Below are 18,080 nucleotides of genomic sequence, written 5' to 3'. Positions count from 1 at the left end.
TGAGGCAGTTGTCTGGTACCCGGACGATCTGTACGAATATGTATGAAGTTTTAAAGAATTTAGCCAGACTATACCACTAAGTACGTACAATATTTTTCATTTTGTTGACGATTGAAGATTTTCGCGAGTTGTGTATAATTTTGTCTTGATTAATTGATGATTTCTTCGCGTCCAAGAGAAGCAAGACAAACTTGAATTTTGCAGGCAAAAGCAACGTTTTCATAACAATGTCTACCCAGACGAAAAAAGGTGGTGAGAAACTGCTTCTGGGTCCTGCCAAGAAGTCGTACGGGCGATCGTACGGAAGTACAAAAAAATCGACTCAGGATATTTTCATCAAACACATAGTGACACCAAGTGACACACTGGCCGGTATTGCATTGAAATACGCCGTATCGGTAGGTCTATCATCTTGGGTAGCTCTAACCTCTATCTATGCTCACAATATCATATCATGGCCAAGTTCAGTTTTATGAAGAACGAGAGAAGTGAACTGAAAGTATAATTTCAGAGTTTTATTTTTCATAAATTTATTTTACACTAATTTTATTATTTATTTTATAATTTTATTATTTAATGTAAACATTTACTTTTCTTTAGGCAAAATAGAAAATAGCTAGAGTAAAACATTAACATATTAACTTTAAGTGCTAATCTAAAGGATTTGTTGGATAACTTTCCGTATGGCGCCACCACTTTTTCACTCATTTTTACAAAAAGGGATATCTCATTGAGGTAAATTAGATACTATATTATTTCATTTCGAATGAAAAAGTGGTGGCGCCATACGGAAAATTTTCCGATTTGTTTTTGTTACAATAATACAATTGGTGTTTGCAGAATACACAGAGACGATCGAATGGCAGTTTGAATTATTATATTACAAACAAATTAATTCTTGGGGAAAAATCATTTCTTGGTCTGATCTTTCTTTCTTTAATCTTTGTATCATTTCAATATCATCCATTGGCATGGTTTTGAACAATACGTAAACTACAGAGCTAGTAATTGCGATAACGTAACCCTCCTCCCGACGGCCACCAAGCCGGAGGCGGCCGTCGAGAGGAGGGTTACGTTATCGCAACTACGGAGCTAGTAGAAGCTAGCCTGTCTGCAATATGATTGATGATGATGATAAATAATGGTATCATGATGTAGTGAAAATGCATAATGATTCTTACTAGGGAAAACCAACGCAATCAGGCAAAGACGCGGCTGAAAATCCAATCCACATGCAAGGCTAGTGAAAGTGGGATTTTAACCAAGGTTAAAAAAAAGGTAGGGAAAGAAACCACTTAGCAAATCGGATCACTACACATTTACACGCTTCGAGTAACTACTTCTAGGCACAGTTGTGCCACCAAACAAAACATGTTGAATGATTACAAATAGTCGATCAACTCCCTGGTAAATGTGAATAAGGATCCCAATGTTTTACAAGTTAAATGTATTCCATCTTTCATTTGTTGCTAGGTTGAGCAAATCAAACGAGCAAATAAACTCTACACCAATGACAGTATCTTCCTTCGTTCAACACTTAGTATTCCAGTCGGTGATCAACCACTTCCAGCTCATGTTCTTGAAAATGCAACATCAAGGTAAAGAATGTTGCCCCATCCTATTATGTTACCGAAAGAATCATAAGAAAACCACTTCATATTGTCCTGTCTCAACTTGGATCCTTGGACTTCCAATAGGGCTCGGTGGAGACAAAACTGGAGACAAGCTTGAGACGAATCCCAACTGTCAGCAGTCTAGCATGTCTAGTGCTGCGACCATCAGACGGGCAGGGAACTAGCAGCAGCTACATGTTCTGTAACTGAGCTGCTAGTTCCCTGCACCATGAAAGATCTCTGAATCTCAAGGACCAGTTCCAGATTTAACGATTTTCACGTTGGGACAGAGCAGTATATATGTCATTATTATGACTGTGCATACAAATCTCAGATGGTATAAACCATGTTTTCATTGCTTTCACTAATAAATGTGATTTGATAAAATAAAATTCCACAGGTTAGTTGATTGAAAACTTTGAGATGAGTTTAATCTAACAACTAAATTGTAAGGTTCTTGATTTGAATTTGAAGATGTTGACTTGAGTACTTTCTTCTCCAGGGCAAACGGGAGCCCCATCCACAAAGTAGCCGTTGATGCGGTTCTTTGTGAGAGCTCTGAAGAGGAGGAGCTTGGAGGCGAAGAGGAGGAGAAGAAAGAGGAGGAAGGAGTAGTGACTGAAGATACACGAGATATGCCCATGGACTTCTTTAATCGTATCGATAGACAGATGAGAGAAAGGAAGAATAATATCGAGAAAATTGAGACGAATAGCAGGTGGGTTGAGAGGGTTGAACCCAAGCATTTTATTTAAAATGTCTAAAGAATCAAGTCTGGATTGTCATGAAGCATGGAAAGCGTCTTTGTTGAGCGGTTGAGGGAACCAGACTAAAGTTCTGGTTTAGTGGTGTTATTTAGAGAGTGGGGTGGGGTCCCAGTCATGGCATTTGCATCCTTGAGCTAGACACTAGACAATAGTTGGTTGGTCTTAAAGATGGTATGGTACGCCGTAGATCCTGTGTATTTTAGAGTTCAACGTTACAACCTTTTTTCCACTGTAGGGCTGTACTCAGCCGCTGTCATTTCTACATTTATGGTAAATGTGCCATTGATGTTGAGCATGAAACCAGACTTTCTGCTTCTTCTCACCGATAAACTCTTGCTTTGCTGAGATGCAGAACAAGGAGCCCTTCCAACAGTGTCCACATTCACCTCCAAAGGATCACTTCGCAACTGACCGAATCATTAAATTGTCACCTTCAATTTTTTGTTCTCTCGTAGTGTTTCACAAATTGAAGCCATCTCACCAAATGTTCAAAGCAGTTCCGCCAAGAAGTCGCCATCGAGGGTGTCGTCCACCCAAGGTTCTATGGTCAACAACAGCTACCAGACAGGGACAGTTACAGTCAACTCAGAAGCCACGCAAAGAAGAGGGGATGTGCTGAATGAGAACACGAGGGGCGGAGTTAGTAAAGGTAGGGGGAGGTCATTTTTTTCTGGGAAGAAAGTTTTAACCATTGATGCACATAACTGGACAGAGCTCGTTGAGTTTTGAGCAGCTTTTGTAGACTTTTTTTTTTCATGGTGTGGCCATCTTGATTTATTCCTGCTTAAATCATTGTATTCTAAACCAAGGCTGGACAGAAAAATAGTCTGGTTTCTTTTTGATACAATGAATATTAGCATTCATTAGTATTACGGGATACAGGGATCATGATCAAAATGTGGGCAGCATGTTGAAAGTGTATTTGCATGGCCGTTTTGTTTTGTTTACTCATCGTATCATCCATTGCCATGTAGTTGTTTTGAGTTTGTTGGTTACTTTGGTTTTTTTTAAGTCCGAAAAGAATACTGAATTGAGTTTGTGTAATACCAAGAAATATTAAACTGAAAAAACCTGCCGGATAAGAAGTCCCTATGTCTAAAAAGATATTTAAACAATATGCAGTATTTATTAGTAATTACAAGTTCATACATTGTACATAAAAATGTTTTGTAGTTCTACTGCTATATAAGTGGCTCAGCCAGAGTTTCTATATTTATATTTTTTGTATGCACGGTTTGAAGTGTAAAATATGGTTCTTATTCTATGTTTAAAGCATGCAGAGTTGAATGTTTAATAAGTCTGTTGAAATATTAATCCCAGAAATATCGAGATTTGCAATCTCAATATGCTCTCTACAGTAAACTTGAAGAAAAAAATTGACTAAAGTGGCCCAAGACATCAGTGATCGATACTGATTGTACTGCGCTGGTTGTAAATCAGTTTGGTGCTCAACCAATTTGTGACTGGCTCTTACTAACATCTTGGGATTTTTCATCACAATGACAATTTGTTTTGTTTTAGTGGGTAGTGTAGTGGCTTGAGAATTAAGCTATCCACCTAGAGTAGCATCTAAATAATGATAACTTCTGACTCTGTTTTGGCATGTCACCAACATCGAAAATCGTAGTTTGCACAGCTTTGTTGATCTTGCTTCAGCCTCAAAACATATGACTCTCAGTCAAATAATAATTTATGTTAATTTATTTCCACGATCGTGTGCTGATTGGTTCATTAGAAAAAGCTGTGGAGAAAGCAAAAACGATTCCAAGTGAGAGCTGGTCAGGATGGTTAATTCATGACATAAGAGGGCGCACTATAATGATTTACAACCGAGCGCATCTACAAAATCCACTATTGATCAATGACTAACAACTTGGGCCAAGACTACATCATTCTTCTAAGTCAACCTTTTTCACTGATGCACTGCGGAGATGGCCTGGGCGCCAAACTGTAGAGGGCCCATTATTGCGAATCATGTTTATTTATCTCCTTGTTTGTAACTGTTATTGTCCATGTTTTATTAAAGCACACCCAGATTTGTCCAATATACCCAAGAAAATTGCAGTACTGTATGCCAAAAAGTACTTAAATTATAGCTTTATAGCTTTTTTTTTGTTTACTTTATCAAGACCAGCAACTTTCATCTGAAATGCAAACAAACAGTCGTTTTGCTAATGCTATGAACACTATTTTATTTTTGATGATTTTTGTACAAGTTTCAATCATTTAAAAAAAAAATTGTAAATTGACAGAAACCCTGCGTTTCTTTGTACATGTACATTGTAGTTTGTTTTAACTCATTTCAGCATATTTTGTTTTGTCAGTGGCATGTTTGTCCTTTGTTTGTCACCCCCACCCCTAAACAAAAATAACACTGAAGGGAACAAAATAAGAAATATCTGAACAATTATAGGTATGTGTGGTCTGTGGTGCTTATCATGGACTTCCTAAATCCGTCTACATGTAGGTCAATACATGTCAGGCATTTTTTCAGCAGTCCTAATGTTAACAATCTTGTAAACAATGTCTCCACCTTCATCAGTGGCTTTGGCTTATGGCTAAGTCACAACATCTTTAAGCCAACAGTCACAGTTAGTCACACTCACAGTGTAAACTTGTGTACCAAGGGAAGCAGAAACAACAACAACAACAACAACAACAACAGTTTCTGACTCATCTGTAATTGTTGGTTCGATGAACCTTAAAGGGTCACATTGCCTTGGATCGGGCGAGTTGGTCTACAAAAATCATTTAAAACCGTTTGTTATAATATGGTTAGAAAGATTTTATAAAAGTAGAATACAATGATCCACACAAATATGCCTCGGAAATACACGGTTTTCCCATTACTTTGCGAACTACCACAGTCGGCCATTTTATGGAGTTGAGAATTGGACTGCACATAATGCACACAATATGTATCCACCCTGCTTGGGTGTTCAATTTTTCATTATCCACAATGAACATGTTAGGGTACATAATTTGCACCAGAAATGCCAGAATTCGAACACCCTTTCCCAAAGATATTCCACTACAGCCAGCCTGTTATTCATCTTCTAAATCCAAAAAGTTCATTTGAATCTACAATTAGTCCTAACACATTTTCTGTGATGAGTTTGGGTGAATATTAAAAGTAAATGTTGTAACATGAATGAAGGTTGCCTATTAATAATTCACAGCGTTGTGAATTATTTATGGGAACCTTCATTCTTGGTTGGGGGAGGTTGGCCTTGCTAGGCAGCCAGCCAGCTGTGCTTAGAAGCCCAATATTACTAATAATGATGAAAAACATTCACTAACAATAGGCCTACATTTTGAACAAAAGAAAAATTCCAATATTTTATGTTTAGGCCTATTGCTTGTTCGGATTTTCCAAGTAATTTTGAGAAACACAAAAAAACTTGGAAGTAAAAAATGTAACGAATTTTCTTAAAGATACATACTGTAGGCCCCTATATACAAACAGGCCCAACATTAGTTAAATCTACAGGGAAAGTCATTTGTGCTAAGCACAATTTGTATTCAAACCACACATCTATCAAAGAAACTGGACACTATAGGTAATTGTCAAAGACTAGTCTTCACAGTTGGTGTATCTCAACATAAAAATATGCTTAAAACAACAAACCTGTGAAAATTTGAGCTCAATCGGTTGTTGAAGTTGCGAGATATTAATGAAAGAAGTTGTGTGCTTTCAGATGCTTGATTTTGAGACCTCAAATTCTAAATCTGAGGTCTCGAAATCAAATTCGTGGAAAACTACTTCTTTCTCAAAAACTACGTCACTTTAGAGGGAGCTGTTTCTCAAAATGTTTTATTATTGTTATTATTATTTATTTGACCTCAACAAATACAAGTACATCAAAAAGCACAGCAAAAGTTAAACGAAAAGCAACAAACCAACCAAAATAATGACGAATACAACAATTATTCAAGCAAAAAGCTCACAATAAATATTAATACAAAAAAAAATTAAAAAATAAAATAAAAAAACCTGTCAACCTCTCCCCATTACTCGTAATCAAGAAATGTTTTATGATAATAATTATTTTGAGTAATAACCAGTGGTGTCCACTGCCTTTAAACACAATCAAACAAATTATAGACCTATATTTTGGCATTTGTTTTCAACTAAAAACAAAAGCAGAAAGCATTGTTTTATCATGTTGATAAAAGACAAGCAATTTTTTGTTTCAACAGCCCTTTAATAAAAATGTAAACAATTATGTAGGCCTAACTGTTATTGTTGATAATTCAAAGAGGCACATAGGCCTATTTGTTGAGTTTAGTGTCAACAAATATGCCCTCTTTAATAAATCCTCACTGCCCATGAAAAGTAAATGAGTCAATTAATATGTATTAAGTTAGTTCAGGGCTGAAATGTCACCAGTGAACTGCAGTCCCCGGGGCCAGTGGTTTTAGTGATGGGTCAGTTAACTAAATGACATGACCAGACTGGCTAGATTGGATTTTTGTTTAGGCCTAGACCTCACTGTGTAATATTCCACTGAGAAACAAGTTATGTAGAAATGTTGACTTTGAATCTGAACAATTCCTTTCAATTCTATTGAGTAAAGAAGTAGGCCTATTACTTAAAACCCCAAAACTTCCAAAAGAAGTGCAATTGGTGTTGAAATAATTAAATACATGTTGTCAGGATTGAGGAAGGCTTTCTCATTTTGATTCTGGTCTGTGCTGGTCCAGTAAACATTTTGAGCTCAGACCTGCAGTATTGTAGAATTTTATCGAAAAAAGGGCCTTGTAAATAAAATATTTAATCAAAGTAACATTTGTCAATTCGTTTGAATAAACACAACTATGTTAATCTGCAAGGTAATGTTATTTGTAAAACAAATGCAATATTTTTGTGGGATTCAATGTTAATCTGAACAAAGGCCTTGGGAGGGTTTATAACTAATCCAAAGAACAAACTGTAGTCATATTGCCACAAATGTTCAAAGATTAAGATAGTTTAAAATCAAAGATGGTTTTGTTAGAAGGGCAATAGATCTGTGGTAGGGTCATAGTCTCATAGATTGGTTTTTGTTAACGCAATGCTGATTTATCAGGCAAACTTATCAGTCAAGGTACAATAAAAGTCACCTGTGAAAGTTTCTGCTGAACACAGTCTACTTTATTTTTTCAAGCACATGTTAAGTGTCATTGATCACATGGGTGTCATGAAGGTGTCACATGGGTGTCACATTGGTGTTATATGGGTGTTGTGTTGGTGTTACATGGGTGTCATGTGGGTGCTGGGTGTCATCGAGAGGTTCTACTTCTTTGAAATACAGAACTACTGTAGATTCCTCGAGCAATTGGCCATCATAAGTGCAATTTGAAACCATGACTTTTCTGCTACATGTAGGTCATACATTGCACAACCAGTATTATTTCAGCAAAAAGTAGTTTGTGACCTGACGTTTTTACCCTAGCAGAGTCTTTTTCTTGTCATACATGTACCATATTTTATTTATAATGCATACTGTATCTGAACCAAGTAAATTACATAGATATGGTAGACTGAGCGTAAACATGACAAGTAATGTTTTCTGCTGGTTGGTTGAAAGGCAACAACTACATGTACATGTACTTTGGGCCAAAGTACAACTGTCAAAACCAAAGATTGTGTAGTGATAGTGTCGCAAAGTGAAAACCGGCATCTGGAACTCTATCTGTACGTAGAGCCTGGGCGCCATTTCAGTAAGCACGTGTTCTGTTGTATAGCATTGGTAATTGTCTTTGAAACTGATCTATCGATGCTTGCTTTAAGTTTTGTCCAGTGTACATGTGTACACCTTTAATTTCAGCCCAAGTCGAACTGGCTCTTTTTAAACAGCCATCTGCCTGTAAGACTTGAATGTTTATTGGGTGAGTGCAGTGTCCATGCAAATATGTATACTTTGAGTGATCATGTGATGATGATGATGCACTGCGATTGGTCTCTGTTCATGAATGATGATTGGTCAGTTTATCGCACTTGACTTTAAGATCTAAGCATGGTTGAGGGTGCATTGGTTACACTAACATTCCATGAGCTTGTTATTCACATGAGGCAAAAATTATGCTTGGCAACCATTTGTAAAACTTCAGTGCAATAACCATACCAGCTTTAAGAAAATTATGCTTTAAAGAGAGGCTCCATTTTGTGATGCACTGATTTTCAAATAACACCATAGAAACCTCATAAGAGTGGTGGGGGGGGATGCAAGTCTCTAACCTCACTTTAAAATGATGTAAAAGCTCCAAATATTCTTGAAAGAAGTAAAGTGGGCACCAAAGGGAGAATGAAATAGTCCACATTGTGTCCAAACCAGTAGCTTTATATTGTTCCTGAATTGTCACATAATATGGAAGGTTCCGGGTTAAGAGTATTGGATAACCAGGACCAAGCCATTTGCAGGAATACTTACTTCCTTCAAATCTCATTCACATTCAGGAAAAGGATGTCATTTAAGCTAAGAGAAAATCACATCCAGTAAGGGGATCTCTCATCATAAAAAGCCAAATTTGCCTGCTTAGCTATAGCTACTCAACACTTTAAAACAGCTCTATTAGAAAGCTAACATTTGCCTGCTTAGCTATAGCTACTCAACACTTTAAAACAGCTCTATTAGAAAGCTAAATTTGCCTGCTTAGCTATAGCTACTCAACACTTTAAAACAGCTCTATTAGAAAGCTAACATTTGCCTGCTTAGCTATAGCTACTCAACACTTTAAAACAGCTCTATTAGAAAGCTAACATTTGCCTGCTTAGCTATAGCTACTCAACACTTTAAAACAGCTCTATTAGAAAGCTAAATTTGCCTGCTTAGCTATAGCTACTCAACACTTTAAAACAGCTCTATTAGAAAGCTAACATTTGCCTGCTTAGCTATAGCTACTCAACACTTTAAAACAGCTCTACTAGAAAGCTAATCCACTTGTACTTCCCCTTCCATCTTCTATCCTCCCAAACAACCGCCTCCTTTCTTGGAATGTGGCCGACGCCCACCACCACGAAACCCCCCACGTTTTATAACCACACCTCCAACCTGTAGGAAAAGAAGCTAAAGTTGAACTGGTATCATGTGATGAGAAGGAAATGGTGTCAGGAAGATCGTCTAACGACGAAGGGAAGGCTAGAGTTAGATTGGTATAGTGGTTCTCGCAAGGCTTTTTAACATGGTGCTTGTCGGACTTAATATGTAGGTAAGTCGCAAGCCATTATTTTCACAAGTTATATCTGGAATGTTATACTTCCGGTGAAGGCCATTTCATGAAATAATCTTCAATCTGAAACCTCACTGATCACACCTGACAGTGCCCAAGTTATCGGTTCTGCTTACCGCAGAATTCTACGCTTACCACCTTTAGAATTATGTGCTTTCCTGATATCGTAAGCGTAAGCGAGGAATTCCGCGGCAAGTAGAACCATGAAGTTGAGCCCAGTACCATTTGTCTGTTTTGGGATCTAACAAATCACTCTTACAATAGTTTACCCCAGAACATTTTATCAAGGTCAATGCCAGGTCAATTTATCCCTCCCCCTCTTCATGGCCTCCATGAAAAGTTCTAGGCATGAAACAGTCTGAAGAAATGTTGGGACAGAATTTGTGCCACGACTTTGTGTATGTAAAATGTACTTTGTAGGTGGTTGCAGTACTAACACATGCATGCGATATTAACATGATTAATTTGACATCTTCTCATACTATATGCATGCTAATATGGTTCATCAACTTCCTTTACAAGAAAAGCAACAACACAAAACTTCATCTTCATTGGCTGCATCAGTTTCTACGAACCCATTAGACAGGCTTAACATTCAGTGACTTAACAGACGTTTAAATCTGGGTACATCTGGTATAAGTTTTAAACAAACTTTTGCAAATGTTGTAGTTCAGGAAAGATAGGATCCTTTGAAATTGCATTATAATTGGTGGGCGCTGGAGGTTGGGTCGGATAGGGATGGGGAAGTCTTGCCCAATATCTAATTTGCAAAAATGGCTAATTATAAGAACACAAAGCTAGACAAAATTTGATTTTCTGGATCATTTGTATGACTAAGGTGACTTTAATTGAGTAATCAATTTGTTATCACAAATGGCAATATCTTGAACAGTTTAGAATGCTTTATATCTGTAAAAAAATGCAGCGCCAGATGACATAGATGTAAAAATTCACAAGTAAAAAATGCCTCGCTCAATTGCTGGACCATCTGGCTAAGGTACTGTGTCCAATCAACTATCAAGTTTAATATCTGCTCCTGTTAGATAATTTTTTTTTTTTCATACTAAATTTGCACAGGTTGTACTCTGCACTTAACAAAAATATCCCTAGTTTTACTGATTAAAGTTTATTTCAAAAAATATTTAATAGGGAAGGTACATATTGTATACATTTAGTAATCACTCTTGAAATAAATGGCAACAAAAACTAACAAGTTGATTAAAGTACAATCGCTTTTGGTTGTATAAAGCGTTTTGAGAATCAGTTCACTTCAAAGTAATTTGGTTATGGAAAAAGTTTTTATTCCCCAAAATTTGAATTTAAGAAACGTTACTATCAGAAATGTTTCTCAGATTGTGTTTTCCAATTCTGAATATGGTCCAGTGTGAAGTTTGAGTCTTGATTCTTGTACTGGAAGCTTTCAGGGAACATTGGTAACTGTCCTGGGAGGTTCAAATTGGTTGACATCCTTTAATTGATTTCAAATCAATGGAGGCACTTTAGATCCAATCACTTTGCAGAATGCTGACCACCATTACAATCTTTATAACAAAGTAGGATTTTATAAACAATGCCTGTTTAATATTGGGGTCATGATGACCAATGAATGACCATTCTTGAATTAATACAGGTAAACATGACAAACTTTTACATCAGATACAATGCACAGTTTCATTTTGGGGTCATGACCATTGAATGACCATTATTTTATTAATACAGGCAAACATGACAAACTTTTATATCATATACAATTCCTATAGTTAGTAACACCCATAACAACTATTCTTTATATACTATTGCTTTCTATAATACCTACATGTAAGTCAGTATTTGTAACCCATATTGCTCTAAAGTAGTTTTGTTTTCACTTTTGATTCGTCATGTACTTCCGTTTCTGTCATTGACAAAGCATTCTTGCTATACTTGTTGTGTTTTTCTTAATATTTTGTTAATGATTTCTGTTTTTTATGCATGTTTGGTTTATGTCTTGAAAAAAGAAATGGCTGTAGATTGTGCTTGTTCCCCTGGAACATTAAAGCATACAGACTGGGTTTTTTTCTTCTATCGTGTTGCCCAAATCCTACTATATCCTCTCCTAATTCACTCCATACCAACATTTAGACTAGAAGATTTGAAATGCCTGAGCCAGGGATAAGCAAGTAGCCCCCCCCCTTCACACTAATTTAACTGTTTTAATTTCACTGCATGCAGTTTTTTTCAGTTTGTATCTTGAGTTGAGTTTGGTTTTGAGTTTGATTTAACCATCAACAACAAAACAATTCCATTTCAGAATGGGTCCCTTCCTACAAAATCTGACCAATATGCTTTTGTTTCCTTGAAAATGCTTAATTTAATGTACTCTTGGATGGCTGTCACTTTTTTGAAAATTTATATTGCAAGGGGCAATTTTATATGAACGTGATCAAATATTTATATAAGCCATCCACACATAGTTATGTCTCTTTGCATATGGTGTGCTTATGTTCTTTATTATCTTTATTTGCATGCAGCAGAAGAGGCAAGGCAGCCAGAGGTGGAGCTGAGGTGATGCACCAGCGCCCTCTGTTGACAAGGACAACTCATTCTGTGGCAAAACACCAATTATCTCATCGAGGCAACTTTATATTTTCCCAAACGAAAGGTTAAAAGTTAATCTGGAAGTAGTACCCCTTGTTCTCTCTGCTCCCACTAAACGTTCAAAGTAGAAAAGGTAATCCCATCTATATCCCTTTGTGCCATTTGTGATTATGAATAGTGACTCTCCTTAAACCAATATTGGGGCCAGACTAGTTCCCCTCCAAGCCTCACTTTGGTAGTGCTGTAAATCAAGTATTGTATCAAGTTAAACCAATTAGAAGAATCACCTCTGCCCTTCATACACAAGGACACAAGTGCCTTGGTTTTACAAAGGATTAAGGATCGGCCTGCCCAACAATTTGAAAAACAGGACCTCTTCTCCCTTCTAAAGTTGTTGAAGACTTTATACAATGCTTGTGTATGATTAGGTGTATATGGGTAGATACCGTTGATCTAGAACAGAGCACAGTGCTGAGGTAGAGCGCCCTCTATGTCAGCTATGGACATAGAGTAGCTATGGACATAGAGTATCAATAGCATGTGATATGCATGTTACGCCAATGTTTACCAGTGCCCAGTTTCATAGAGCTGCATATAAACTCAACAAATTGTTTAGCATAAAGTTATGCTCATCAGAACTAGGTTACCAGCCAACCATTATGTCACATGTACAATCTGTGACTGGTATCCTGCGTAATTCTGCTTGGTAGGCAAGTGTTAAGCAATATTTTTAGCTGAAGCGACTATGAATTTGGGCCGAGATCAACCAATGGGAAAGTCAGATGGCAGCTCACACAGCGTGCTTCAAAGCAGGCTGGACCATCATAGAGCTACATTACGTAGCAAATAGTGCTGAACATTTTCTGCTTAAGGCAAGGATAAAAGAGACAAGATATAATTCACAGATGATACCTGTCGAATGGTATTTAAGCTGGTAACCTAATCCTGGTAAGCAAAATTTGGTTGCGCTTAGCTATTTTGTTCTTAATCAGCTCTATAAAATTATGGATTCAGATTTGATAAACAGCATTCTCTATGTTTTATTTCTGTATTGGACTCTAACATTACTCTGTTATTCGGCATGATTGAAAGCTTTATAGCGCGCAGGCATTTAATTTACGTTATTATTTGCAGCTGATGTAATATAGCTGGCATTAATAAAAAAAGCTTTTTCAGAAACATAGTTCTACATACGTTCCTATTCCTGCAACAGCAGTATGTATTTGTCTGTAGATATGGTTTATAATAAGTGTAGTCATATTCAGAATTGAGGCAAGAAAGGTCGTTATTAAGGTGTTGTAGAAAGGTTGTTCACTCCTACAAGTTCAGTCTTGTAAGAAGACTATAATGATTTGAATTCTTATCATTGCCTGACTATCTTATGTTACTACCATTAACAGTTTGGGGGACTGGGTGTGTATTCATTCAAGTTGTAAACACAGTAGTATTATTTAACTCATTTCTCCATAGATGTTGTTTCTTTCTTAAAATTTTTAAAGTCAGGGTCTTTAAGCATATCATTGTTGTTTTTGTTTTACCCAGATGTTCTCTTCCATTTAGGAATTGTTATGGTTTCCTTTACAGTTCAGAGTATGGACCCTAACACAAAGAGTGTTGCAATAACACCAGTGGTGTTATGCATCTGGCTACAGTGTATTACAAATTTAGCACATTTCCCCTACATTGTCCTTTATTTTGTCCCCAGGCACATACTGTGGCTTAGTCTTGGTTCCAAGACCTTCGTAAAGTTCGTACCGAAATGGATCAATTCGTACAATGCACCGAAATGGATCAATTCCAACAACAGAGGGCGTCACTATCCATGGTTCGATTTAGCTTCCACACAGCCAGTCGTCAAACCGCGATGAATTCGGGAAGAAAAGCGCGCCCTCTGTCGGGTTATCACGAGTATGAAATATCACGAGTATGAGATAGTGACGTCTTGGACCAAGACTAACTGTGGCTTGTTTTGGCTACTATCCTAAAATCAAAGTCTTATACTTAGCAAGCTTGACAACTGTATGTCACTAATATGAGTTATCCACTTTAATTTATTTGAGTTGTCCACTACTTGCTTGCCAATGAATGGATTTAAAGCTGTTTGATTACTCAGTCTATTTTACTTGGCACAAAAAACATGTGCATTACACCAGAGTCAAATTTCATAGAGCCAGTTAAGCAGAAAATATTGCTTAACATTGTTCTGCTAAGTACAACCAAGCAGGATAGCGGTTACATTTTTTTAATGTAATTTGGTATTTTAGCTGGTAACCTTATTCTTGTAAGCATAAGTTTGTTGTGCTTAGCACCTTTTATGCTTAAGTAGCTCTTAGAAAGTGTTGGCTGATAACCTTATTCTGGTTAGCAAAGTCTGTTTGTGCTTAAGTAAATTTTTGCTCTTAAGCAGCTCTGTGATTCTTTTTTGATTTGTTTAATATTTATTTATCGTATGTGAGGTTCATTGTTTTTTTATATAAACCTACCACTCAATGATTGATGCCAAAGTTCATGTTAAAAGTATTCATTATTAAGAAACAAAGTTTAATTTTCTGTTTTTGATCCATCCATTTATTTAACACTTCCCGAATTGAACATGTTTTGAGCCGCTTACATTAAAAGCCACATGTACCATGCAAACAACTAAAAATAATAGCTTTAACAGTCAAAACACTTCTAGCCAGAATGCCATGTAAGGTTTTTATTTGGTTTAACTGGTTCCACACTGATTATTCTCAGGTAAATCAATCTCGAATGGAAAACCTCAAAGCAAAGCCACCTACATTAGACTTCAACATTTATTTAGAAATGGTGAGCATTATAATATTATTTGGGTTCTTGCTATTATGATTTGTATTATGAACACCAAAATGATCAGTGGTTTGTAAGTTAGTCAGGAGTTAATAGACAGGGTGTACTTTTCATAATAACTGATTACTTCACAACTTAATGACAATCAAAACATACTTTCTTGGTAAAGAGCGCTGGAGATTACTTCACAACTTAATGACAATCACAACTTAATAACAATCAAAAGATACTTTCTTGGTAAAGAGCGCTGGAGAGATGAGGAACGATTCACTTAAAAGTAGTATATTTTTAGAGAAAGGGATAAATTGTCACCCCAAAATTTGAGTAATGGGAAAGGATTCAGGCATGAAGCCTTTCCCATGAAACTGAAAGCCAACAATTCTATGAAACGAGGGTGTCGTGTCTTTTGTCAGGATTTTGTTCAGCTTCGATGACTATTTTTAAGCCCAAATGTTCACAGGTTTGATGCATAATGAGTTTGGATACACTAAGTGAGGGTACTGGTCTTTGACAATTAGCAGAAGTATACACTGTCTTTAAAAAAACTGTACTACACAAGAAAACCAAAGAGCATACAAGTTCAAGCATCAAATTCTTTAAAATGTTTGGGGAAAAAAAATCCAGCTTTGCTAAAAAAAACTTTAAAAAACGTACACTTTTTTTCTCAAAAGTGGAAAGTTTTAAAGGGAAGTTTCGATTGATTTTCTCTAAAGATTGATTTTCTCTAAAGATGAAACGCAAGTGTCTATAAGAATGTCAGATATATCACTCCAAGTACTTCTTATACGTGTACATAGTATTTAGCCCCTCTTAGATATTGATGGTAAATGTCTTTAACAAAGTTGACAGTGGGAAGTAAAATAAATAATGATGATAATGTGTCGAGCAATATGAATGTTAACCCAGTGATCATCTTACTAGACAGGTTTTTATGGATGTACATTATTGTGTATATTTAAAGTGTAAATTATGATCATGTGATATAAATTGTTCCCTAAATAAAAAATGCAAAGTGTCGTGTTTACTTAACGATCGTTTACTGTTCCTGATTTAGTTTGTGTCTGTTCTCCGTAATGGTCTTAGCGTCATATTCATGATTTTATATCTGATTAATATATATCTACATCTATGTTGGTGCTCACCAAAATCCTGTTCGGCATCTAGATAATGAACGGTGTGTGGTTCTTCCAGTAGTGGACACCAACAATATGCTCTTTGTTTTAATTAATTTGTACAGGTATAAGTAAATTGCAGCCCTTTCACACGACAACTAAACAGACATTCCTTGCGAACTGGTCTCACGATTTGCGAAGAAAACGAGCTCGTGTGAAATGCAGCATTTTGTTTACATGTTCTACATTCCTAGCGAAATGTTCTCAAACATGCTGCCTTTAATGTGCTGAAGTGCTACATATTAAAAACACTGCCCTCACTCGTCAGAATAATTGAATAGTTTTTATCAGATTTTTTTCTGAAGTAATTTTTCATCACGTCAGTCACAAGTCAAGTTTGTGTATACAAGTTAATGTTTTCGTGTCAATATTTAAGGTTGTTCATGTTTCAAAATAAATAACCAATTTAGAATAATAGCAAAACCAGCTCACAGTTTTGGGGCAGTAGACTTCCCATAATTGTGTTCAAATCTTAAGTTTTCCATTTGATGGGGTTGAGGGGCAGGTAGTTTTAACAACACCCTTGTTGTTTTCGGTCATTATGCGCTGTTTTTAAGAGAAAATCGGGATGTCTTTATTTTTCTCAGGTTCCGTGGATTTTCTAAGGTTCGGTGACCGGGAAACGACCAAGACACATTCATATTATTAGTGTAATTGTCTACGTCGTAAATATTCATTTGATTGTGCCACAGATCGGTGTTTTGGAAACATTATTTCTTAAGGCTAATGCACATGCACACTTGAATCTGATGTGAACATTCATTCCAATCTCTTGCCGTTTCAAAAAAAGAGAAAGACATGTTTAGAATGTCCGCAGTTTTTAGCACGTCCATCCGGGTATCATTTCCATTAATCAAAAGAAGTATACAATGTTAGTGACAGCGGACCATTTGTGTCAAATTTATTGTTAGCCTTTACTTGCAGGCTGAAGTATACGTTTCAAGAGTCTATAGTTTTAACAATTATACATGTCTGTATTTTGTTTGAGTCTGTGTTAATTTTACACCTGGCACAAAAAGAAACAAATATTAGCCAATGGTCTTTCAATTATAACAAACCTTTGATCGTTCATAGGAACAGTTGAGTACTTCGGATAGAATGTTCTGTTTTGCCCCCTTCTCTCTACCAAGTCCCCCTTCTCTCTACCAAGTCCCCCTTCTCTCTACCAAGATGCCTTAAATTTGAGATCTCAGCAGAGGTCTCGAATTCAATTTAAAATTTGGATGAGAAATAATATCTAGGTTTTCTCGGTCAAATTCGGCAAATGAGCAGTCAATTTTATTTTCATGCGTTCGAATTAAAACTGTTTTGCCTCTCCAGTTTTTACTGCGTTTCAAATTCAGAATTCGGCCGAAGTCGAGTCAATTTCCTTTTTTAGCAATCTGTTCAATTTAGCGTATCGTCATTCTTTTTCGTGACACACACGCCTCAAGAAGCGTCTGTGAATTTGAATGCTGCTTTTAATTCAATTTCGTGCCAAATAGAATAAGCTGGTGGTTAAATTGGCTGCTCATTTTCCGAAATTGTTCCGAGAAAACCTATACTTCGTTCTCAAAAACTTTGTTGTTTCAGAAGGAGCCGTTTCTCACAATGTGTTTTACTATCATCAGCTCTCAATTACTTGTTACCAAGTACATTTTATGCTAACAATTATTTGGAGTAATTACCAATGGTGTCCACTGCCTTTAAGCTGTATATGCATAAAGAGAGGACGCCATTACTGCCCGCACACCTCGACGCATTTTGACATGGAATTTGAGACTCGCAATGGGAGCAACCGACGGAACTTGGCGTCTCCATTAGATCATTCCAAGGGGCCCATAACTTGGAAACGGTACTCTCATAATCCCGCCCTTTGCTGTTGAGTGGTGCTCTGCGAATATCAAATAACTTGTTATGTGGTTCTCTTATTGGAGTAATGTTTTGATCTG

At 36.6% G+C, this 18,080-nt stretch overlaps 1 protein-coding gene across 5 annotated transcripts; it reads left to right on the top strand.

Moving 5' to 3' along the window:
* The first annotated feature begins 115 nt into the window (after nt 1-115).
* On the top strand, nt 116-16,006 carry LOC139937182 (uncharacterized). Of its 5 annotated transcripts, none has more exons than XR_011786052.1 (6): nt 116-398; nt 1,474-1,598; nt 2,116-2,331; nt 2,836-3,029; nt 9,421-9,571; nt 12,106-16,006. XR_011786052.1 is itself a non-coding variant. In XM_071932241.1 (5 exons), the coding sequence occupies exons 1-5, from the start codon at nt 228-230 to the stop codon at nt 12,138-12,140; spliced, it is 741 nt and encodes a 246-aa protein (XP_071788342.1). In that variant the 5' UTR covers nt 116-227; the 3' UTR covers nt 12,141-16,006. The 5 variants fall into 5 exon arrangements, 3 of the variants coding, with proteins under 3 accessions (XP_071788342.1, XP_071788341.1, XP_071788340.1); XR_011786051.1 differs by having other exon boundaries at nt 12,103-16,006; XM_071932241.1 differs by lacking the exon at nt 9,421-9,571.
* The last annotated feature ends 2,074 nt before the right edge of the window (nt 16,007-18,080 follow it).

The sequence above is a fragment of the Asterias amurensis genome, chromosome 5 (genome assembly GCF_032118995.1).
Source record: "Asterias amurensis chromosome 5, ASM3211899v1".
In the NCBI taxonomy this organism is placed as follows: domain Eukaryota; kingdom Metazoa; phylum Echinodermata; class Asteroidea; order Forcipulatida; family Asteriidae; genus Asterias; species Asterias amurensis.
This window is presented reverse-complemented; position numbering and strand designations above follow the sequence as displayed.

Coding starts and splice junctions, on each gene's coding strand:
- LOC139937182 (XM_071932239.1), top strand. CDS start 228: ATGTCTACCCAGACGAAAAAAGGTGGTGAGAAACTGCTTCTGGGTCCT. Junction 399..1,473: donor CATTGAAATACGCCGTATCG/GTAGGTCTATCA, acceptor ATTTGTTGCTAG/GTTGAGCAAATCAAACGAGC. Junction 1,599..2,115: donor CTTGAAAATGCAACATCAAG/GTAAAGAATGTT, acceptor TTTCTTCTCCAG/GGCAAACGGGAGCCCCATCC.